Genomic DNA, 24,231 nt, shown 5'->3' with positions numbered 1-24,231 from the left:
ATAGAACCGTTCAACTTCTTCAGCATTACTGGTCAGGGCATAGACTTGGATTACTGTGATATTGAATGGTTTGCCTTGGATATGAACAGAGATCATTCTGTCGTTTCTGAGACTGCATCCAAGTATGGCATTTTGGACTCTTTCGTTGACTACGATGGCTACTCCATTTCTTCTAAGGAATTCTTGGCCACAGTAGTAGATATAATGGTCATCTGAGTTAAATTCACCCACTTCATTCCATTTTAGTTCACAGATTGCTAAAATGTCAATGTTCACTCTTGCCATTTCCTATTTAACCACTTCCAATTTGCCTTGATTCATGGACCTAACATTCCAGGTTCCAATGCAATATTGCGCTTTTTAGCCTTGGACTTTACTTCCATCACCAGTCACATCCACAACTGGGTACTGTTTTTGCTTTGGCTCCATCTCTTCATTCTTTCTGGAGTTATTTCTCCACTGATCTCCAGGAGCATATCAGGCACCTACAGACCTGGGGAGTTCTTCTTTCAGTATCCTCTCATTTTGCCTTTGCATACTGTTCATGGGATTCTCAAGGCAAGAATACTGAAGTGGTTATCCATTCCCTTTTCCAGTGGACCAGGTTTTGTCAGAACTCTCCACCAAGACCCGTCCATCTGGGGTGGCCCTAGACTGTATGGCTCATAGGCTGTGGTCCATGTGATCAGATCGGTTAGTTTTCTGTGATTGTGGTTTTCAGTCTGCCTTCCCTCTGATGGAGAAGGATTTCTATACATACTCACATATCTATTTTGGAGAAAGAAGTTCTTCAAAATTGATACCGAGTGAACAAGACAGCAAACAAGCTCTAGGGAAAACACAGCCCCACCGACGGGAGCAGGGGCATCTTCTTCATTCAGGTGTGTCTGTGACCTACCTTCTGAGGCTAGAAAACCAACCAGAGCACAACACTGCATGCAAGCACATGAGGCCGGTGCGCCCACCCTCTCCACTCACCGCCCGCTGCCGCTGGCCCCGGCTCTGTGTGGTCAGGGGGCCTGAAGGAGAGCTGGCCAGGGAGAGCACACTGGATGAAGGCTGGCTCACAGCTGGCCGTACTCCACCCTGACCTATGGATCGGCGGCCCTGCTCCTTTGCACTTAGAACCACAATGGCAGCGACACAGGTTAAGAATCTGTTCAAAACTTGAGCAGCTTCCAGATAGGAAGCCCGCAGGTCCCATGTGACTCGTCTGCTGAGAGTGTATCTACTGTGAACACAAATTATGGTAAATGTCCTACAAGCGACACTCCCAGCTACCTAACCCTATAAAGAGAGCAGATGCTACTCTCTAGTAGTAGAAACGGAATAAAAAACACATTTAAAATCTCAGTTTTTGCTGGTACTAGAAAAAAGCTGCTTCAACGAGAAGACAGGCTGACAGGGTGGGCCATCCCACACCTCCCCATCTCACCTAGCAGGCTCTTGGCTCACAGCATCCTCTGTGCGGGCGCGCGCCTCCCTCTCCTACACGGCTCCCCGGCCCTGCCTCCTGGCCTGCAGCCCCAGGTCCCAGGGCTGCTCACAGGCATCGTCCACTCAGCCTGAACTGGCCCCCAACACCAGTCCTCACACTGCACCCCTCCTTCCAATGGCCCCTTCCAACACGGGGAGCACCCCTCCCGGCCTACACAGCACCAGTGCCCAGTGGGGTCTGTCTGCCCAGCCCACCCCCAGGCTCACAGGCACCTTCCACACTGGTCCTCACCTGCCGGTTCCCTCTGCCCACCTGCAGTGCGGTCCCCACGTGGAAACAACTTCCCTGCGGGTCGCCCAAGCCCATTCTTCACCTCATACGCTGCAGCCGAAACAACCCGTTCCCACTTCGAGGAACGGGCTGCACACCAAGAACGCTCTTCTGTATTCTGTTGAGTGACCTGTTTACCAACTGCATGGCTGCTATCAGTTTAAGTGAGAAAGCATTCCTAAGACTTCGGTGCGCCCCTCCTTGCTCCGGGGGTAAGACTACCTGAATTTGGGGCTCAGTATTCACTTCTCTTTATAGTTCTACTGGTCTTGGCATCTGGAACCTGAGACCACACCTTCTCTGAGGTCCATGTAGGAGCTGAACCTCTGGCTCCCTTTCACAGATGACATTATACTACGGTCAACACCAGGCACCGTCCTCACAGATGAGGCCACCCCCTGGTCAACACCAAAAAGTGGTGAACTCCAAGAAGCACAGACAGTATCTGTGGTTCGTATGTGCCTGAGCTGGCTCTAGACTCGCTCTGCTCTTCCCCTCCGTCAACGCCAAGGTCACTCTAGGGGGCATAGCACAGGTTCTCTTGCACATTCACAGCACTTTAAACAATATTTCTTTTCCAAATGATACATTTTACGTCACCTGTTTTTTTTTAAAGCACAATAACAATTTAGAAAGAAAAAAATTTTTTTCCAGTTACAATGCTGAAAACCTCTATGCCAATCTGTAGCTCCTTACTGGTTTTCATCCGGTTCTTGAACAGAAGACTCAGGCCCTTACACAGTGGACACAGCCTTCTGTGTCGTATGCATGACACCGGAGTCCAAACAGGAACAAAAAGGAGCACTCAGATAGACTCTCCCCCAAATTTAAGCCTCCGCTCCTCACATCTGGGCTTTAACCCACTTTACTTCAGTGTGCAGAAGGGGACAGATCCAGGTTTCATGTCTTCCCGGTGGACGATCTGTCGGGACGGCACCACTGAAATTGATCAGTCCCATCTCGGCCCTCACAGCTGCAGGGCTGTCGGCTGATGGTCAGGAGGCCGTAAACGCACTGAGCCTGCCCGTGGCGCTGGGCTTGGCTCCACTGTTCTGTGCCCCTGCACCCCCACAGCATCGCTACCTGCCTAAATCCTCCAGCTTCCTGGGTAGTGGTCCCGAATGGACAAGCCCACCCTTCTGCCGCTGTTCTTGAGCCATCGGCTTCCACAGGAGATCACAGTCAGCTCATTAGGGTCAAGCCAACAAGTGAGGACATTACATTAAGTGTATGGATTGGAGAAAAATCGGTATTTTTATATCAGATCTTTCCTTCTATAAATATGGTTCAGTCCTTCATTTATTTAGGACACTGAAATTAAACACAACGTATTTTATGAACAAGGTGCTTTGAGGGCATCCCTGGCGGGCTCGGTGGTGAAGAGTACACCTGTCAGTGCAGGAGACGCAGGTCGATCCTGGACCCGGGAAGATCCCAGATGCCACGCAGCAGCTGAGCCCGCACACCATGACTGCCAAGCCTGTGCTCAGAGCCCGGGAGCCCCAACTACTGAGCCCACGTGCCCTGGAGCCCGTGTTCACAAGAGAAGCCACTGCAGTGAGAAGCCTGTGCACTGCAACCAGAGAAAAGCCCACAGCAACAAAGACCCAGCACCCCTCCCCCAAAAAACCGGGCACCACCCGCACAGACGAGGTGGTCTTTCCCTCTGTAAATATAAAAACAAACAAAAAAAACTCAAAAAAATAAATATCAAAAAATCAAAACTGGACAGACAACTTTTGATAGGCACCTTCTACTTTTTCTTGCTGTAATCTATATTTACAGTTTTTTGGTTTGTTGCTGGTAAACAGAGATGGGTTAAATTTTTATGTATTACTTATCCAAAAAAGGCGCTAACTTTTGCTATCCAAATACACAATAGTACACAGCACTGGAACAATAAACTATATATGTGTATACATACATACACTGAAACAAAAAATTATATACATGTACACACACACACACACACACACACACTATGGTAGTGTGACCAGCACTGTGTACCTCAAACATGTCATGAAGCTTCTAAGACAATCAAATGCTGCAGATGGGAGTCTCATGAAGACGAAACCTCCGGTGACTCTGCTTGTCTGGTAAAGATGAGTACCCTGCACTGCCCCCCCCCCAGTTTGAGCCTGAGGACCTGATGATCTAGTGGATGGTCAGTTTCCTGACTAACGCAAACTCTCAGCGCAACACATGCTGGCACTCAACCCTAGAATAAATGAAACCACATTCATATGGCATTTTCCAGTTTATAGAGCACTTTCCAATGAGCTCTCTCTCTGAGAAGGCAAAGCTGGACCTTCTGGTGGTCACCACGTCACCCAGACAGGGCTGTCTGCCTGAGAACAAGACAACTCCGGAGAAAAGAGATGAGACACGGAAGGAGGAGAAACCTTCTAAAGCCACCATGTAGGAACTCACTCAACCCAGCTAACCAGCAACCAGGCCAACCGACCCCTGCACCTTGCAGTTGTGGGACTCGACACACACTCCTTCTGCTGAAGCAACTAGGAGTCGGGCTCCCACCACTTGCCCTGAGGCCCCGACGGGTATGAACATGCCAGCCTCATGCCAGGGCCCTGGACATCCTCCCCTAGCCCAGCTTCCTAAGGAACCTGCGAGATGAGAACATAGGGCTGCCGGGCTGGGTCTGTGCCCCAGCAGCGTCACTCACCCCCACATACTCTCAGACATGACAGGTCACGTGCATGAGCCTCGGGTGCACCCCCACAGGTGGGGAAGCCATCCCATTCACGGGGCTGCTGGGAGAGTCGGGAGCTGCGGGCCAAGCAGTTGGACGGGCTCTGGCACCCCGTCCTCGGTGAACAGCAGCGACATGCCTGCTCTCCACGCGGCAGAGCACGAACCACGTCCCTCCAACCCCTGCCACCAGTGTGGTTCTCTCTGCAGTGACAATGGTTGGGAAGCAAACATTACCGTCATCTTCTATCAGTATTTTTCTCATCATAGAAAAATAACGAAAAGAAAAAACCACAGATGAACTCCAGTGGCCTTTTTCACTTGCACCTTCCCAGGAGGAACGCTGCTGGCAGGAGGACAATGAACACATGTCAAGGACAGCTGGGGGCCAGAAGTGACCAGGCATTCCCAGCACCCGCCCCGCAGGAAGCCTCCACGCCAAGCAGAGCCATTCAGGTTCACAGCCCCTCATTTGACACCTATGCCCGCCCAGTGGCACACACAGGGCACACGCCAGACTCACAGTGTTGGGGACGTAGGGCAGGCCGTAGAACCGCTCCTGGGTGTCCCTGAGGATGTCTGTGGTCGAGCTCTGGAGCGGGTGCTTCCCATGGTAGATCTGGTCCAGGGCGGCGTAGAAGACCTGAGGGGTGCAGGCGCCGTTCAGTCTGGGCACCGCGCGCATCTGCCACGTGGCAGCTGAGCTGTGAGGGGCGTGCAGCACAACAGCCCGGGGCCGCAGTGGGGCACACGCTCATCAGTGTTGTGGACTGAGGGTATTCTGCATGTCATACCACATCAGTGATGAAAAGGGACGCTCTCAACCTCCTCACGATTAAGAATATCAAAAAATCCTGAACCTGTCTATAAGGTACTTTTTGTATAATATAGCAAATTAAATTTGCAACTGCAAAACTCTACATAATTTTGGAAGCATATTTATAGTTGGAAACATGAAAAATTCTGTTTGGCTTCTTCCTGGAATCCTGATATAATTGAGTGAGAGAAATGACAGGGTGAGGACCTATTTTGGTGACGAGAGATGACGGGGCAGGCAGGGCGGGTGAAGGAGCAGGAAGCGGCTGTCACAAAGGATGGAGGAGCAGCTGCAGGAGTGTCTGGGGCCAGGATCAGGCCGACCCCACCCCTGGGTCCGGGCACACAGGACGCAGCTGCCGGGCGGGGCGGCCCTGGCTTCAGGAGGTGACCGGTAGGGAAGGCTCGCTTCCCGCCAAGAGAGGGCAGCGGCCACTGAAACCCGATAGGAGAACAAAGCCAAACTGCTGCTTGTTTACCAAGTTCTGAAAACTAAATTTTGTACAAAAAAATCTAAAGTGCTTGTTCTCCACAACATTTAACTTGAATATTAAACACTGATGGAAGTTTACCTGAAGCAAACAAGTAGAAAATATTTTACTTTCAAAGGAAAAAAATCCTGTCATGTAATTATGCTTCTGATACGTATCTTTCTGATTCAAAATTGGAATCTGCAGAGAATGTGCAGCTGTTGACCTAAAAGAAGTCAGGATCAGTTTGGATAAAAGAAAAAAGTTAAATGACCTCTAACTCTGGCTTCATCTAGATATAGAATTATGGCTCTAAATTATAAAGTCAAGTTTAAACCTTCCCTGGAAAAACACAGACATTTCTTAAAGATAAATATTGCTTTTCTCTAACTGGCAACTTAAACATATACTAAATACAGCTCTTTCCATTCCACATTCTATGAAGGGTAACAATGCACAGAGAGACTCAGAGGGGCCCACATTACTGATCCATATCCATATTCCAACAGAATAAACCATTAGAAATTGAGATTCTTAAATTCTAACTTCAACTGCAGTGGGTTTTTCTGGCCCAATCTACAAACTAATTGGAATTCAAAAGTTTTGTTTCTTCAATTATGCCTTTCACAAACGAAAGATACAAGCATGGAATGACCTTTTTTTTAAAACTATAAAAACAGCAAAATAAATTAAGTGTGCATATGTTTCATACTCATTTGCTGATGAAGCAAACAAGGCTGAGCTATGAGCCCACTGGGGGATCCCGTGTGCCTGGGACCAAGAACCTCGGAGCCCTTCAGAAAACAGGGGCTGTTGTTAAAGTAATGCACAGAAAGAAAAGCACAACCTAAAAAGCACTTTAAGCTACTCGCTTAGGGCCCTGAGATAATTCATGTCCTCCTCCCTGGGCTGTCCTGCTGCTCAGGGTCAGCGGGGGGTCTGTCCTGCTGCTCAGGGACAGACAGGGGACAGGAAAGCGGCGGGAGGCCTCAGGGTGGGGACGTCCTCCCCTCCTCCAGCTCTCAGCACCCCTCATCTTCCTCGCTCTTCTTTTTCTTTCTGGAGGATGGCAGATAGTACAAAATGTTGGTTTTCTTTTTTAAAAGAAAATCACTGGAACAAGTGTTGCAAAGGAGGCCAGGACACTGCCTTTTAAAAGGTTGGATACCCACGACAGACACATGTAAATCAAAAGACTGTTGCCAAGTAACGTTTACCTTTCAAATGATTCAGAAATCTTTTTCCAAAGACATGATACAAACAGACACTGAATAATGTAAATCCATGGTTTCGTCTATAGCAACAGCATCTTCACTGAAATGTATATTTTAAGGTCCAAAAAAAAAACAGAGCTCATTCATTACTTTCTAGGGACTGGATTTGACACAACTATAAAGCAATTCATAGTGACAACACTTTTAAGTAGCTACTGGATCATTATAAAGTGAATATTGCCTGCGATGAAAGAACGGCATTTTGGTTGTGTTCATGTAACTCTCAAGATCTGATGAAGAGGGAGAATTCTCTAAACAATCTCAAAAATTAGAAACACCCAAGGCATCTGGAATCACGCAGACCTGATGTCCAAATCATGCAGACCTGACATCCAAACGGTTTACAGAGTGTCTCCAGTCTTCATCTGGAAACTTGCAACACTGGCTTCAAATTTTATTAAAAAAACTAACAGGCTTCCCTTGTAGCTCAGTTGATAAAGAATCTGCCTGCAGAGCAAGAGACCCGGGTTCAATCCCTGGGTTAGGAAGATCCCCTGGAGAAGGAAATAGCAACCCACTCCAGTATCCTTGCCCAGTAGAAAAATCTCATGGTCAGAGGAGCCTGGTGGGCTGTAGTCCATGGGGTCGTGAAGAGTCGGGCACGACTGAGCGACTAACACTTACTTACACTTCTATGAGTAAATCTATAAGTGCTTGCTGTGTAAAAACTAACAGTTCTTACTGTTGAAACTTCTCATCTAAAAACACACATTTTTAAGAAAAACACAAAGTGAGGGAATTTATGGCAGTTCAGTAGGGCTCGGCACTTTCACAGCCATGGGCTTGGGTTCAATTCCTGGTCAGGGAACCTAGATCCCGCAAGCTGCATGGTATAGCCAACAAAAATCAATAAATCCCAGTAAAAAGAGATACAGAGTGAACAAAGAGATCTAAGTTGGTTTGCACGTAACTTTTCCATGCTTTGATTTTTCACTGAAATTGGGAAATAACCTTGACTACCACTTCCTAAGGACGGTTGGAGGACCAAATGAGTCAAGGTCAATCAAGTTCTTTGAACTCAGATGAAAGATCTTTTGGAAGCATAATTATTATAATAAATGGGTAGCACTGGCAAGAATTTCAAGTTGTACATTTATTCTGAATAATGACCCTGGAAAACTTCAGAACAAAGGCACACACACCCACCTGAAGCTGCATGTCTGCTGCGGCACAGACCTTTTTAGATTCACAAAGACGAGACACCATATTTCTGGGCAGCGACTGAAAAAGCAAAAGAATATATGCATGTGAGTAAATTGTGTAGTTAAGTCATTACATGATGAACTTTTCAGGCAGGAAAGTTAAAAATAACATCAAATTAAAAAAACAGAACTTCATTATGGTTTAAAAACAACAACTTTGAAATACTTTTGTCAACAAGGATGAATACACTCCACTGAATTTCAAAAAATGGTAACTGTCAAATAGACATTTGTACATGAAAACAGGATTGTAGGGAAATAAGACATTGGCACTGATCTTTAAAAATCTAGTTAAAACCTTAGGAAAACTTACTGCTTTTTCTGTTCCTGTGTTAGCAATGAAAGCCCGCTCAACTGCTCCGCTGACCTTTAAGAGCATATGGAGAAGACTCTTGAGAGTCCCTTGGACTGCAAGAAGATCCAATCAGTCTATCCTAAAGGGAATCAGTCCTGAATATTCACTGGAAGGACTGACGCTGAAGCTGAAGCTCCAAAACTTTGGCCACCTGATGTGAAGGACTGACTCATCTGAAAAGACCCTGATGCTGGGAAAGACTGAAGGCAGGAGGAAAAGGGGATGGCAGAGAATGAGATGGTTGGATGGCATCATTGACTCAATGGACATGAGTTAGAGTAAACTCTGGGAGTCGGTGATGGACAGGGAGGCCTGGCATGCTGCGGTTCATGGGGTTGCAAAGAGTCAGACACAACTGAGCGACTGAACTGAACTGAATGACTGACAATAGGAATCAAAGATGACAAAACCAAGGGATAAGTCCTAGTCTGTGGACCTTGCCAGTACTGGAGCTGAACTGACAGCCCAACAAATAACCACAATAATGAACTGTGTGCTTTTTTATTTTCCAACCTGCAAGAATTACAGGGCTTGGAAACTCAGTATAGTTAATGTCCCTATACAATTTAGGGCATCCTCTTGGGGCCTAGTTAGGCCTAATCATATAACATTGCATATTCTCTTAGAAATAAACAAGTAATTGTTGAAGAAGTAGTTTGGTCAACTGATCTACTTTAAAATCACCAATACTGGTGTTTACTGAAGACAGCTGCCATTTTATACAACTCTATTTATAATCTAAATTAAACTAAAAGCTCTTCTAAAGAGAAACAAATTATGTAAGAGACTTGTGGCAGGTGACTCTGCACTGTGGCTGTAGAGACGAACCATTCATGAGTGGTAATGTGATCTGTCTGCTGGCAGGGGAGCAGGCCCCACCCTGCGTGCGTGTGTGTGCACATGTGTGTGCACGCTGTATCTCTACATCCGTATAGGTCTCTTCGCAGGGCCCAGGGCAGGACTGGCCCACCGTGGACACTCAGGACACACCTCAGGACAGCTGAACAAACACGAGTACGGCTGTGACTGCCGCAGTGCGGGGTGAAGGCTCAGCCAGCCAGGCCCCTCTCTTCTCTTTCCGTTTGGCCACAAGAACAGCAAACCAGCCGAAAAAGGCAATTTTCAGGAGTGAAGACGAAGCCTGTGGGAAGCTTCAGAGTGTAACTTCGGTGCAAGGAAAAGTCTTGAGTCTTCCCAACCTAAGCCAAGAGTTTCCTCCAACAGCGCCTTAAGATGTTGAGGTTTACTGACATCAGACACGCTAGTGGCTTTCATCGGGAAGCTGCAGTCTCTTGACCCTTCCTTTATATCATGTGGACGGGACTGCTGCTGTATTTGGGTTTCTCCTGATTCATAAAGTTTTAATCATCTTATTTTCATATTAAACATTTTCTCATTCATCAACAAACAATGGAAACTCCTGCGGGCAAGCACGGCTTCTAGCCTGAGGGACAGAAAGGGCATGCGGGGTGGAGCCAGAAATGGTCGGAGCCGCATGGGCTCCGGGAGGGAGACCAAGGGCAGGGGTCACGGCCCCCACGTGGCGCAGCCTGAAGGGACACAGAGCAGAGTGGGACCTGCGACACACACAGGCGAGAGGCGGACGAGAGGGCTGGGGTTAGGGCAACCCTCATTTGTTTCAGTAATTCAATGTGAATTCCTCCACAATTATCTTTGTCCTTTGTTATTTAAAAATAACAGTGCTTGATTTCTGAAGAAATGAGATCCGGCTTAGCGTGACTACGACAGTGTCAATGCAGCCTGCTGGCAGTCAGCGCCAAGGCTGGGGTGTTCACCGAGACCCCAGGTCCACAGGGGACAAGGTCCGTTCAGGTAACATCTTCCTCCAAATGCATGGCTCAGATGTACGTTCCGGAGTCCCAGGGTGACCGAAGCGCACTCAGCCATCACGGAGTGCTCGGCCGTTTCTTTTAAACACATCCACACCCGGGTCAGAACCTGAATTATAACCAGATCTCGGGTATTTCATGCATATTGCCATGTGAGATGCCCTGACTCAGAAAACAATCATCACGATGATCTGGCAAAACCAAGGTGAAGGTGAACGAAATGAAACAGTCCGGACCTTACAAGCAGGAGACCCACCATGGGAAGGCAGAGCCTGGGGTGAGGCGGGGGTGGCCGCGCTGAGGCTGCTGTCTTCTGTGGATGCGTGTTTGTTTCCTACAGCAGGCACGGCTCTGGTGTCTTGCTTTCTCACTTGTAAGATGAGGATTAAAAAAAAAAAACAACACTACAAAAAATGACTAACGATTCAGTGAGTGAAAAGAGAAAGTGAATGTTGCTAGACTCTCCGCGACCCCATGGGATTCTCCAGGCCAGAATACTGAAGTGGGTAGCCTTTCCCTTCTCCAGGGGATCTTCCCAACTCAGGTCTCCCGCATTGCAGGCAGATTTTCTAGCAAATGAGCTACAAGGGAAGCCCAAGAGTACTGGAGTGGGTAGCCTATCCCTCCTCCATCGGATCTTCCCAATCCAGGAATCGAACCAGGGTCTCCTGCATTGCAGGCAGATTCTTCACCAACTGAGCTATCAGGGAAGCCCGACAATTCAGTGAGGTAACAGCTATTCAATCAACTGGTGAAAAGTGTGGACTAACTAGAAGAAACTCAGTCCCTCCAAGCAGCTTGGGTGTCTTCTAAACACTGACAAAGGGGACCACACATGTGGGCCTGGTGGCCTCAGGGGGATGGCCCCCTCTACTCCCTTCAGTTTCGAGGCCTGGACGACAGCATTCCAGCTGCACAGAGCCCGTGGCCCCCTATAAGGGAAGAGGCTGCTCAGTTGCACCCTAGGAATGAACAGAGTTGTACCAGCTGCGCCCGCACACAAGAACAGGAATATGACAATAATACTAGATTTCCCATTACAGTCAGAAAGCACATTTTGGGGTAAGATTCTAAAATAGTGTCAGAAGTGCAAGCGTGCTGGCGGACTTAGCATGACTTGTGTCCTCTGGATGGTCCCCCGTGAGCCTGCCTTGTAAGCACAAAGCCTCATAAATCTGCCAGGTATCTTCGATCGCTCGACAGCTCACCGGTCCGTCACATTACAAGTTCTGGCATCAAATTCTTACAGAGTCAAGTCATTGTGATACAGTCTCTGGCTTATTTATGAGCATTTAGAAAACGTATTATGATAGAAGCTGCATAATATTTAAAGTGAAGACGTCCTCTGCACAAACCCCTGTTTTCCTACCACCGACAACCCCTGGGAACATGCTGGGTCTAAAGACACAGGCGTGTTGAGGCACGGGCACTCCCAACAGCAACGGGCCTCCAGGCGGCCGGCCGGGCACCTAGGGCGCCGCCCAGAGTCAGCAGCCTCCACACGCAGCCAGGTCCCAGCTCTGCGCCCCAACCTCGGCACGTGTCTATGGCTGGGAAACGAGCCGATGCGGCGTCTCAAGCTGCCCGCTTTGCTGTCTGTCAGTAATCCTCCGATGGCACAGCATCAGTGCAGCAAAGACACTGCCGAGGCCCAAACAGACCAAGTCTCAGCTCCAAACCCAGAGCAAAGGGCATTACCTCTTACTTGAATTCACTGGTGTTTTCTAACAAACTGAGATGATACACGAGGCAAGGACCTTGAGAAATGCTTACACAGTGTCAGCGACGGCACAGAGAAACTCCCACTGCAGCCACTTGGCTCTCACAAAGTCTTCGAGTCAACATGAAACACTGGGAAGTGCAAGAGTCTAGCTTCCATTTTTTCCCCCAAAAATTCCAATTATACCTTGTTTTCAGTTTGCATATATTATTAAATTTGACTAGAACTTCTGATGTGAGTAGGGAGCTATTAGTTTTTAGTTTCTGTTTATTTTATATAAAAGAGCAGACAAGTCTCAGATGAGCGCTGACTGACCTAGGCCACCCGTGCATGGCGGTGGGGCTGGGGTCAGACCCGTCTCCGCCCTCCGGTTCAATGGTCTTGTCTAGACATACCTGAGAAGCATTAAAGCTGAAAAGAAGAAACCTTTCAAAACAACTTAACTTGCCAAAAGGAATCCAGTTCTGACTGCTCTGTAATTTTTACCTTCAGTCCTTGTTCACTTCTCCTGGGAGGATGACAGGATATTTATTACAAGGCGGTGTGACTCCCTGGAAGCAGATCTGAGGCGGTTTTAGCCTCGGGCTGACTCACAAACGAAGGCAACAGGCTCAGGCTCGTGATGACGCAGCACACAACAGGCCACAGTGAAAGCGCCGGACCTGCATTCTGAGCAACACAACGCAGGGCCTGGGGTTTGTGAGACATGCTGTGTAAGAAGCACAAACCGTTTCCTACGACATGAAGAGATTTTTAACTAGCGAAAACTGGAAAAAGAAAACACCCACAATGCTATCATACTGGTTTGAGTATTACCATGTGACCTCTGAGAAATTACTTAACCTCAGTTTCTACAAAGCATGGATAAACTATGTACCACCTACTCCACACACTGCTGGACAAATTAAATTAGAAAAAAACACAAAATAATGTTAATGTCTATTATTTACTGCTTGATAAATATTTTGTGAGAAAGATAACTAGAGCAAGAAGTGTTTCAGTGTGGCTAATGGACAAAATTAAGGAAAAAGTGTAGCTTCTCTTGAACTGACAACATCTCTGGTACTCAGTAATATGGGGGGTTACAAAGCCACCAGAAAAGAAAGAAGACACTCTAAGACAAAAAGCAGGATGAAGATCAAGAGGCTAACACCTGAGAAAGAAAGGAATGGCTCAACTCTATGCATCCAACAAAATATTCCCAAGTAGAGCAAAAGTCAATGAAATTACTTGGAGGGCACTGACATTACTCTGTGTACACCATAACGCCAGACACATGTCATTATGCATTTGTCCAGACTCACAGAACAGACACTGTGGACTCGGGCAGACGGTGACACGTCTGGGTAGGTTCATCCCGCCTCTCCACGCCCCCCACCCCATGGGGATGCTGACGACGACGGGGAGGCTGTGCCTGAGTGAGGACAGGGGTGGCAAGTCTGTACACTTTGCCCTCAATTTTGCTGTGAACCTAAAATTGCTTTAAATAAAGTCTCAACAATTAAAAATAACAGAGACAAAACTAAGAGGAAAAATAATATAACCTGCATTCTAGTGGAAGCCTTCCTTCTATCTCTATCTTTTGCTAGGTCATAAAAGTTGGCTGTCAAAAATTTAAACAACACAACTGAAAGGATAACGTAACAGAAGGGCATGAAACCCCAAGCTCAACAATTAGAAAATATACAGTGTCCTCAAGCACAAACAGAACATTTCAGAAATTGATGACACACTGGGCCATAAAATAAGAATCAATAAAATGCAAAAATCAATACCAGCTGCACTAATCAGATATCGATAATAAAAAGACAGGGCTTCCCAGGTAGCTCAATGGTGAAGAACTCGCCTGCCAATGCAGGAGAGACAAAGATGTGGGTTTGATCCCTGGGTCGGGAAGATCCCCTGGAGAAGGAAATGCCAGCCCACTCCAGTATCTCTGCCTGGAGAATCCCATAAACAGAGGGGCCTGGCAGGTCGCAGTCTGTGGGGTTGCAAAGAGTCGGACAAAACTGAGCACAGACACGACGACAAAAAAAAAAAAAAAAAAAAAAAACACTTCTCTGCAAAGATTTAAAAGATTTAAACTACACTTTGAAACAACCCAGAGAGGAAATTACAGTGGAAATAAGCAACATAAGAAATATTTTGTATGATAATCATGGCATGCAGCTAAAACACTGCATCACATAGTTTAAATTTACAGCATTAAAGTGTAAATGCATGTCAGATAAAATCGAAACCTAGTCAGCTAAGTGTCCACCTTAAGAAACTGGGGGAAGAAGGGAGAGAACAATCATAAAAACAGAAGCAGTAACTGAAACAAACAAGACAGGGAGCATAAACAAGGTGAGTGTGAGCTCTCAGTGAAGACTCCTGATACCAACACTGACACCAACCTTCTGCAAGATTAACAGAGACGAAAACGAGAGGAGAGTGCTAGGAATGAGGCAGACAGAAGCAGGGGACCTGAAGCATGAAAGAGGCTGTAAATAACTTTATGCCAATAAACTCGAAAACTTGGATTGACAGATACGTTTCTGGAAAATTACAAGTTAGCAAAGCTTACTTCAGAATTAAAGAAGGCCAAAGAGTCCTGTGACTATGAAGGAAATCAGTCATTTAAGAAATCTTCCCACAGAGAAAATGACAGACCCTGAACGGTTTTATAGATGAATTCTGACCAAGTTTCACGAAACAGATTATTACTATTTCATAAAAGTGCCCGTAAGGAGGAGAAGGAGCTCTGCAGCCCAACTTGTGAAATGGGATCCACTTAATGCCCACACCACGAGAGTGAGAGGACCCAGAAAACCACAAGCCAATCCCTCACCAGCCCAGACGCAGAAGATCCTCCAGACACAAAATACGAGCAAACCAAAGCCAGCGCTGTTACAAGAAACAAGTAACAGTAAGTTAGGACCAGCGTCATCCAGTCCTTGCATGTGTGTAACAATAAATAAGTTAGGACCAATGTCGCCCAGTCCTGGCATGTGAAGGGGGCCTAGCATTAATACCAACATTCAAGACATAACTAGATAAATGGAAAAGAACCACTCAATTACCTCAAAAGATGCAGAAAAATGCAGTAACTGTTGGGCTTCCCTTGTGGCTCAGTGGTAGAGAACCCACCTGCTAACATAGAAGATGCAGGTTTGATCCCTGATCCGGGAAGATCCCACATGCCACGGAGCAAATAAGCCAGTGGGCCACAACGACTGAGCCTGTGCTCCAGAGCCCGGGAACTGCGCTCCTGAGCCCACGCGCCTGGAGCCTGTGCTCCACAACAAGAGAAGCCACTGCAGTGAGAAGCCCACGCACCGCAGCTAGAGAGAAGCGGAGCCCGCCTCGCCACAACCAGAGAAAAGGCCACACAGCAACGAAAACCCAGCACAGCCAAAAACAAACAAACAAACAAAACTATTTTTTAAGAAAGGTTCCATCAGGAAAGACAAAGCCAAAAAAAAAAAAAAAATTTCAGAGGCATCTCCTTTTTGATCCTTTTCGAGAAGAATCCACTGAACTGAAATCAGCTTTGCTTGTTTTCCCTCTACTGCTCCAGGTTATACTTTCTCTGAGACGACACAGGGCAGACCTATCCTGTTCCTCTACGTGGTGTCCTTTGAATATTGTACGACAGACTGCAGCTTGTTCTTCTGGCCTAATACCGGATTCTTACATCATTCCTAAGAGGAAGGTTCTCAGTTTTACACGAAGTGGCAGCCTCTTCTCAGGGTGCTTTCTAGGTCCCCTATGTACCTGTCACCCCACGAGGAACAGAAGAGCCCCCGTAGCCTGAGATGCACTGAGGGGTGCGGGGGCGGGGAGCCAGGCGGAGGGGGTCAGGGGAGGGGCAGGCCCTGCAGAGGCGGCGGTGCGCTGCTGGGCTGCAGGGGCAAGGACCCGTCTGCCCTCACTCCGGCTCCTGGCACGGAGCGTGTAAACCCTGGGGACTACCAAGGGGGCAGTGAGTGGGCATCCTGGATTCACAACGAGCCCCTTCACCCACGGGGCGGTGAGGCTATGCTCACAACAACCCGACTACAGCCGTGACACCAGCAGCGCCAGCCTGAGTAGCACTGACCTCTGGCTTCACGATTCCAAGACCCGGCCTCAAGAGTGGGAGGAGTACCACTTCTCCTACCAGTCTGAGGGCATCAGAGTAACTGCAGCTTGCTCTGCCTGCGTGTGAGCAGAAAACTAACACTATCAATAAGGAGAAGCTCCAGCCCCACCTCCACTCCGAGAGGACGGCGCCCTGGGTCAGCGTGAGACGTTATGGAGGGCGGACCCCGGCCCTGATCCTGCAGAAACAACGTCGACGGACAGGGGGCCTGTAGGCAGTTTCCCGCAGGCAGCCCTTGTAGCAGAGCTCTCCGCAGGGACCCCACGCCCTGTCCCTGCAGCAAAGCTACCCTGTAGTTCACCTCCAGCCCCAGCACACCTTTCCAATCTTTGGGTTACACAATGCCTCTCCTAACCTGCTGCTTCTTTCCTTAAAGAAGGGGAAATGAAGAACAAGGAATCGACAGACGACCAGATCACTTCTCCTTCAGGAGCCTCATGAGCAAAGACTGTATGAACAGACAGCGTCTAAAGAGAAACCGAGGAGTCCACCAGTCTACACACAGGGGCAGGAGTGGGGCTGGCTAGGACTCTGGCCCCCACCTCAAAGATTAACTGAGATCACTCCCCTCCCTCCCTTTAGAAACCATCATGGCTGAGCACACTCTTCAGAGGGGGTTCTGGGACAGGAGTCTGCCTTCCCCCAGGCTGCCACCTCCTGAATAAAGCAACCTTCCATTCCCACTAGCACTTGTCTCTGAGCGGTGAGCAGTCAAACCAACCACAGCCAAAAGATGGAAGCAGCACAGGTGCCCATGAGCAGAAGAAAGACTGAACATCTTTGTGTGGTCCACATCTTCGTGTGGTCCATTCACACAAAGATGGCAACCCAGCCTTAAAAAGGAAAGCCGTTCTGACACAGGCCTCCCCTGAGATGAACCTTGCAGACACTGTTCTAAGTGAGATAAACTACAAGAGACAAATGCTGCATGATCCACTTCGTGAGGTCCCCAGAAGAGTTGGACTCTTGGAGACTGAGCAGAGTGGTGGCTGACAGGGCTGCGGAGGGGAGAAGAGATGCAGTGTCTGATGCGCAGAGCCCCAGCTCTGCAGGATGGACAGCATGGGGGGGGGGGCGGAAAGGGGAGCATGGCACCTTGGTGCACTGACCCCGGAACATCGCTGACATGCAGGTAACCTGGCGAGTTTTACCTTCTGTGCATTTCACCAGGATGGCAAGGAGCTGTGTGTGGAGATGTCTAAGGGAGGACAGAGCCGTGCTTCCAGGCAAGCAGGCTGTTCACAGATAACCTTGCGCTCGCTGGCAGCACCTGGAAGGGGTCAGCCTGCAGGCCACAGCCCACAAGCACAAAGAGGAAAGACACACCCCAGCTCCTCGGACACCATGGGACCTGCAACACCGCCTACGGGCACCGGGATCGAAGGAGCTCCCTCCAGACCGCCGACCCTTTCATATGAGCTGCTACCAAATCTGTATTTCTGTGCTATTGGTTTTAAGATTAATTTGCACGTATCTATGGCTGATTCATATCAATGTATGACAAAAAAAAAAAAGATTAATTTGCAACAAGCCCTGCTGCAGCCCTGGCACTGTCAAGACAGTCTGAACCTTGAATGAGCACCCCTGGGGTTTGCTTCCTCTGGCAGCTGCGAGGCACCTGCAGAACTGAGAGGCATATTTCTAATTCCTCGACCACAGGAATCAGCTGGCTTTGGGATGCTGAGTTCAGATAAAAGACTGGGGGGGTTAATAAGTCACGGAGACATTACCCCGACTGTGAGAGCCTCTGGATATACCAGGCGGCCAGCGGGGAGACCAGCGGGGCAGGAAATGAAGCACAAAGATGCGCCCACAAGTGCTCTTCCGGGCCTTCGTGTTATTTATCTACAGAGGCCTAGACTTGGGGGAATGAACTCCTGCCCTTGGGCGAGACCTGCCCTCGGAATGAAAACATCCAGCCACTTGGCGTTTAATCAGCGACAGGAAGAGCAAGCCCCCCCATGCACCTGTGCCCCATGCCTCTGGCGGGCTCTCCTGTCTCCATGGAATCACAGAATAGTTTCCTGCCGTGGAGACTGTGTCTGTGACCCCTCAGCCCACTGGGCATCCCTCCTGAGTCTGGGCCTGGAATTAATCCAGAGCAGCTTGCTGCTTTCCTCCGGTCTCATCTCTGAAGAGTACTTGTGGACTTCATACTCTTTTCTTGAAGCAATCTTGTTAGAAAATGGTTCTTCTGACTGAAGAATTCAGGATTAAAATAAGAACTTATCAGGGATGGTACACCACCCTCCAAGCAGGGGTTCTAGCCCATCTTTATTTTCCTGATTGTTCTGGAAAGGGACAACAGTAACTGCAAACTCATTATCTGTGGTGAATTTCAGCCTCACCCTGAAGGGCCCGCGCTGCTCGGCTGCAGTCGCCCTTCGTGCGGGTGTCCAGGCCTCTTACAAGCCTAAGCTCCTCAGACAGCTTCTTTCCTGCTGCCCTTGGTTTCTCAGGCACCTCTGCATGGCTCTCAGGGGCCACCTCTAGCCTCCCCACCCTTCACCGGCCACCCCCACGCTACTGTCCCTCAGCGTCCACCGACTCGGGCTTCAAGGAGGCGCGCAGTCAGGTCTCCTCCCCATTCGCAGGCCCCAGTGTGGAGCCGGAGTGGACACGCTGCCATGCGAGGGGCTACGTGCGTCTGTGTTCTTAGCTAAGTTTACATAATCCCCAGCGCAACTCTTCGCAGGCTGATGAACAGGTAGCTGACTGGATTACTAATCCTTCTATTTCATCCTTTTAATAAACTCAAATAGATTATGATAGAGAGTGAGTAACTCAGAGTAGCTCTCCAGAAATCAGCCATTATCCTACACTGACAATAACAGAGACAATCAAGTCCAAAGAATAGAAACAGCCAACTCACATCATGCATCCAGAGATATAACTAGAAAGAGAACCGGAAAGAGAAGTCAAAAACAAAGGTGGCTTGGACCCTTTTACTGATTCTGCTCAGTCCTTCAGTTGCTTTGGTGTTTGGCACAATTCTAGATGCTGAGGATTCTACAAATAAAGACCTATAGTAAATTTTAAATGAAAAAAAAAAATAGGATTTGAGAGGCTCTCCTGTGAGCATAGATGCTTAGTTTTGCTATGTAAAGATTTCCTACCTGGATCTTACATCTGTTTGTCAAACAACTGAGTTCTAAATCCAATGGACTTGCCATCTTTTTTCCTAATTCATTTCATTGCTTTAACTGTATTGATTGTTACATAATATATAAAGTGCAACAGATATATTTTAAAAAGTTAAATAAATAAATGCTGAGGATTCAAAGATGAACATGACTGTCCCCGGGCACTCGGGGAGCTGCAGACTGAGGGGAACACCACCTAATGAAACAGTGCGTCATCAAAGCCCCAATAGGACAGGGACACGCAGACAGGAAACACACGATGCTGACAGTCAGCTTAGAGCTACTCACTGCAGAGCAGGGCTCCCTTAGCCCTACTCAACAGAAGCACAATCTCTAACATGACAAGGTGCTAGTTAAACCTATCCCTGGTAGCTCGGTGGGAAACAATCCACCTGCCAACACAGGAGATGCAGGAAAGGCACGTTCAATCCCTGGGTAGGGAAGATCCCCTGGAGAAGGAAACAGCAACCCACTCCAGTATTCCTGCCTGGAGAATCCCACGGACAGAGGAGTCTGGTGGGCTACAGTCCATGGGGTCGCGAGAGTTGGACACGACTGAGCGACTAGACGACAACAACTCAAACTTAAGAGATTTTCAGACTTGGCCTCATATAGATGCTAACTAAACGTATTAGGGAAATATGATATCACAGTTTATGAAACAACAGATTCAGACTGAGAAACAAATGTTCACAAGCAGAAAGGGCAGGAGGAGCAGAAGTTCTCCGAGGCAGCACTGAGGCTCCATGGACGGCCTCGCCCCCCTGGAGACAGGACGCAGTGCCTTCCGAGGGGGAAGGTGTGTGGACCAGACACAACACTGCTGGTGCACGACAAGGGCAGCTGCCTGTCCCCCTCGCGGCACAACAGCGACCAACGAAGGGGCGAGTCAGGAAGCAGGAGGAGGAGTCTGGTTTGGAGAAGATTCTGCAGAGGCAGCAAGCGTTTGGTGCCGGCTGCTGAGTCCCAAGAGCCGCCCCCACCACGCCCAAGGACACACACGCGTCAGCCCTACCTGGCCCGTCTGATAGTGTCGGGCAAACTGGTGAACCACGCGGTAATCGTTGGCAAAATACTCCATCAGGATAGATGGGACCTCGGCAAAGTCCGTGGGGCACCTGGTCCCTGGAAGCGGTGAGAGGAGAAGTCGGCAGGAATCGTGGCAGCGTGTCAATGTCACCACAGGCACTTGTTTACATTTTTATTTGTACTTCTGATGAACTACGATAGTCTCTAATTCATTAAATCAATATTTTACTTCTATAAAATTATTGCACATATTTGCAGGAAACTCTGTACTCATCTCATACATTTTCCCATGTATCAGAAGCAAAACAAAATATTTGCACAGCTGGGTAAAGCACTTGTAAAGCAACGGTTCACACCCTCTACAAACAAAACTGTCTTCAGCTCCGCCAGGCTACACCTGACACACAAATTACAACATTCTTACAATGAACTCATTCTAATTTAATGCACTGAATTCCATCACCAAAAGCCAGGATCCTTCATTCGTTTTAAAAGTATTATATCTACTATTTCTGGAACAAGGTCAACCCTCAATATAGAAAGGCAACATTTCAAACCCAAAATTACTTAAAGTAACGAATCCTATAAGAACGTGTTGGTGGCACTTTATGATTCTGTCCAGACCATCTGCAGTCTTTTCAAAATACCTTCTCCTCTCCTAAATACTGTGTGTGTAAAGTTAGCTGCTGAATACTGAAAACCACACCTGCCCAGGCGGTGCAGGGCTGACCCATCTGATGGTGAGCTTAAAGAGGATGACGAGGAGGGGGGCTGACATCAGCAGGAAAACCATGGCTTTATGCAGGGGATGCAGAAAAGAGACAGTAAGGGCCTGGCCATGCCTTTCAACATGCCCTGCAGTTTTCTGACTGGTTTTGGATAAAAAGAGGCTGTGTACATTCACTTGTTCACTTGCTAAGCCTGCACTGGATCTAAGAAGAGTGCTTGTTCACACACACAGCCACTGACATAAATTCCAGATAAAACACAGCAGAATGCAAAATTGTACAAACTGGAGAGACAGGCACTCAGACAGCCTTGATGAGAACTGTTGTCATGGATGGAAAAAATGTATAAAGGTTGGGTTGAATCACAAGTGGAAGGACAAGATGAAGCCACCTGCGATCAATGACCACAGATTTTCTAAACAAAAGGCTTTTTTCCAACTAAGATGAAAAGCATGTGTTTAAAGAACTGCAATAAACGAAGTCCTGTGCTGAGTGAGCTCCTGCTCACCAGTGACATGCTGGTATCGAGTCCGTCCCAGCATCGAGTGCATGGCATGGCCCATCTCATGGAAAAGGTTCTCCATCATCCCGGGAGTCAACAGCGTGGGCAAGTTTCTTGAGGACTGGGGCAGGTTCAGCATAAGGACCACCACTGGGAGCTGGTAGTCCCCGTCTTCCTTTAAACGACCTCCTCGGATGGTGAAGTGGCAATCCTTTAAGAAAATGAGACCAATGAAGAAATGATCAGAAGCTAAAGGGTAAGCAAGTCTTAATGAATACAAGGTTCTATCAAAATGGGTGAGTACAAGTGTTATCATAATTCTATTTTTATTTATACTTTTTTTCCCAACACTTTCTCCTTTGCTGAAATGTTACTTTTTTAAAAAGCACCAGTAATACCCTGAGCTCATGTTGACAAAGTCATTCATTTACTCCAAAGACGTGCTGAGCTGACGTTCGAGGAGCTGAAGACACAGTCACCACTGAGGTCAGACCCTCAAGATGCTCAGGGCAGGGAGAAAGGCAGCCACAGGGGGAAGGACGCTGGTGTTAATGAGCCCCTTCTGTGGCCGGCGATGAGACAGGCCACACCCCCACCACTGTCTCCATCGCTTGAAGTGACGAGCTCTCAACTATCACAAAGCATGGAACCTGAGTTGCTTTCTCAGTCCACATACAAAATTTGATCATTTCTTCTCACATAAGCCTTTGAGGCAGATATTTCATTTCTGAGATGAAAAAACAAACGAGTCGGAAATACTAAGTCGCGTGTCCAGGGACACACAGCTAGGGCTGCAGCACCTCAAACCTGAACCCAGGTCACAAACATGGACTCTCCAGCCTTTCAAGCACAGTGAAGGAACAGATGATGCAGCGGCCAATGGCCCTCACTCTGGTCCCACTGTGCAGACCTGTTGGCCACATCCCCTGGGAACTGGTTACCTCCACCAGCCTCCCCTCCACCGTGTCAAACGCCAGAGCAGTAACTAGCGTCTGTTATAACTGCTGCGGAAACTGTGGATCACTATTAAATACAAGGTACCATTGTTTCTGTTATAACTTTATAACCTGAATTCTTGACAGTTCCAATCCGATGGCCCAAAACTGCTGAAGCTGACTGACCTGGAAACCCGGCCTGCGGCTTCACACAAGGAGCGAACTGGTGGTTGACAAGGTTCCTCAGAGACACACCTTGCCCAGTGTTAGAGCAGGCCCATGCCACGTACAGACAGAAGTCCGGGCTCCAATCCCCACACCTCTAACTGTGACTCTGGACAAGTAACCGCAGTTCTCTGGCCTCAGTGTCCTCATCTCATCAGGACTGAGTTCAAAAGGCTGAGGGGAACTTTCAAAGCTGCGCATGAGAAGGGCTCAGGTGCTGGCAGGCACACAGACAGGCTCCTAAAACGTCAGCATTCATCACTACAATCACTGCTACCTCGACCCAGATGAAAATGGCAGATACACATTTCTGTAACCATCTCGTAACTTCTGCCATCTTTAAATTCTACCCAATTTCAAATGCACACATTTAGTTACCACCGTTAATGTCTTTTAAATATTAACTACAAAAATGAGAGCTAAAGTTAACATTAATACACATTAACTGCTAATCACTCTAGAGAGACTGGTTTGTAAATAAAGCATCACCTGGTGTGGTTTGTCTGCTCGCTGAAAAAAGTCACAGTAAATGTATCCCAGCAGTCCTTCTGATTCATGAACCACGGCCTAGAAAAAAAAGGTTGATTTACTGGTGAATGAAGCCATCAGAACTTCCATAAGTAGAAACACATTCCAAACACCAGAACCTGCACATAAAACACCGACAGCCACCAATGCAGACATTTTATGACTTTCTGCTTCCCAGACCACCACGATGTCGGTCCACGGTGCCTTCAGCCTCTTCTGCTGTGTCTCTGGGGTGACTGGCGAACTCTGACGGGAGAGGAACCCTCCCAACAAGCCCTGAGTTGACTGCAGTCCCCGCGCCATGGCTCTTCCCTGGGCCCGAGCCAGCCCAGGACGGCAGCACAGCGACCCCTCCCCCAGCCCAGGAGGTGAGAACACCCGCACCCCAACCACGGCGGCGTGGGCTTCAGCCAAAGAGCAGGGAGCAACGCCTCCTCCCGGGTCAGCCCCGTGAGGCACAGCTCAAGGACAGCGGGTCTCCATCCACCTCTGCATAAGCGGGGCCTCTGCCGGACAGAACCTCAATGCTTCGGGACTCCAGCAAGCCTCCATGAGGCAACCTCTTGGTGCCAGGAACTGCTCAAGGCATTGGGGAAACCTGCCCAATGCAGGGGGCTCCCTCCTGAACGGGACCCTCCATCACCTGCACGGGGTCCTGGCACTCTCCTGTTACACCTTCTCCCTTCGTGGTATCGCTGCAGGTTATCCATCTGTGTGATGCTCAGCAGACTGCCGGCTGTTTAGTAACTAAGCTCAATCTACAATCACCGAACACAGCCAGGCAACGAGGACACAATCCACGCTTCTCAGAAAACAGTGATGAGAGTACAGTGCGCTAAGCCAGAGCATTAAGC

General features: G+C 48.3%; 1 protein-coding gene across 1 annotated transcript in view; it reads right to left on the bottom strand.

The window, feature by feature from the left end:
- LOC122686845 (mitochondrial intermediate peptidase) overlaps positions 1 to 24,231 on the bottom strand; it is a 79,925-nt gene that overhangs the window by 28,972 nt on the left and 26,722 nt on the right. The window contains exons 12-16 of the mRNA XM_043892177.1: positions 23,339 to 23,416; positions 21,696 to 21,900; positions 20,446 to 20,555; positions 8,184 to 8,258; positions 5,001 to 5,120 (exon numbers count right to left, since the gene is read on the bottom strand). Coding sequence (XP_043748112.1) covers positions 5,001 to 5,120; positions 8,184 to 8,258; positions 20,446 to 20,555; positions 21,696 to 21,900; positions 23,339 to 23,416 — 588 coding nt within the window. The remainder of the gene's footprint in view (positions 1 to 5,000; positions 5,121 to 8,183; positions 8,259 to 20,445; positions 20,556 to 21,695; positions 21,901 to 23,338; positions 23,417 to 24,231) is intronic.

Source organism: Cervus elaphus, chromosome 30 (assembly GCF_910594005.1).
Source record: "Cervus elaphus chromosome 30, mCerEla1.1, whole genome shotgun sequence".
Classification (NCBI taxonomy): Eukaryota; Metazoa; Chordata; class Mammalia; order Artiodactyla; family Cervidae; genus Cervus; species Cervus elaphus.
Note: the sequence above shows the minus strand (reverse complement) of the source record. Positions and strands in the feature narration are given on the sequence as shown.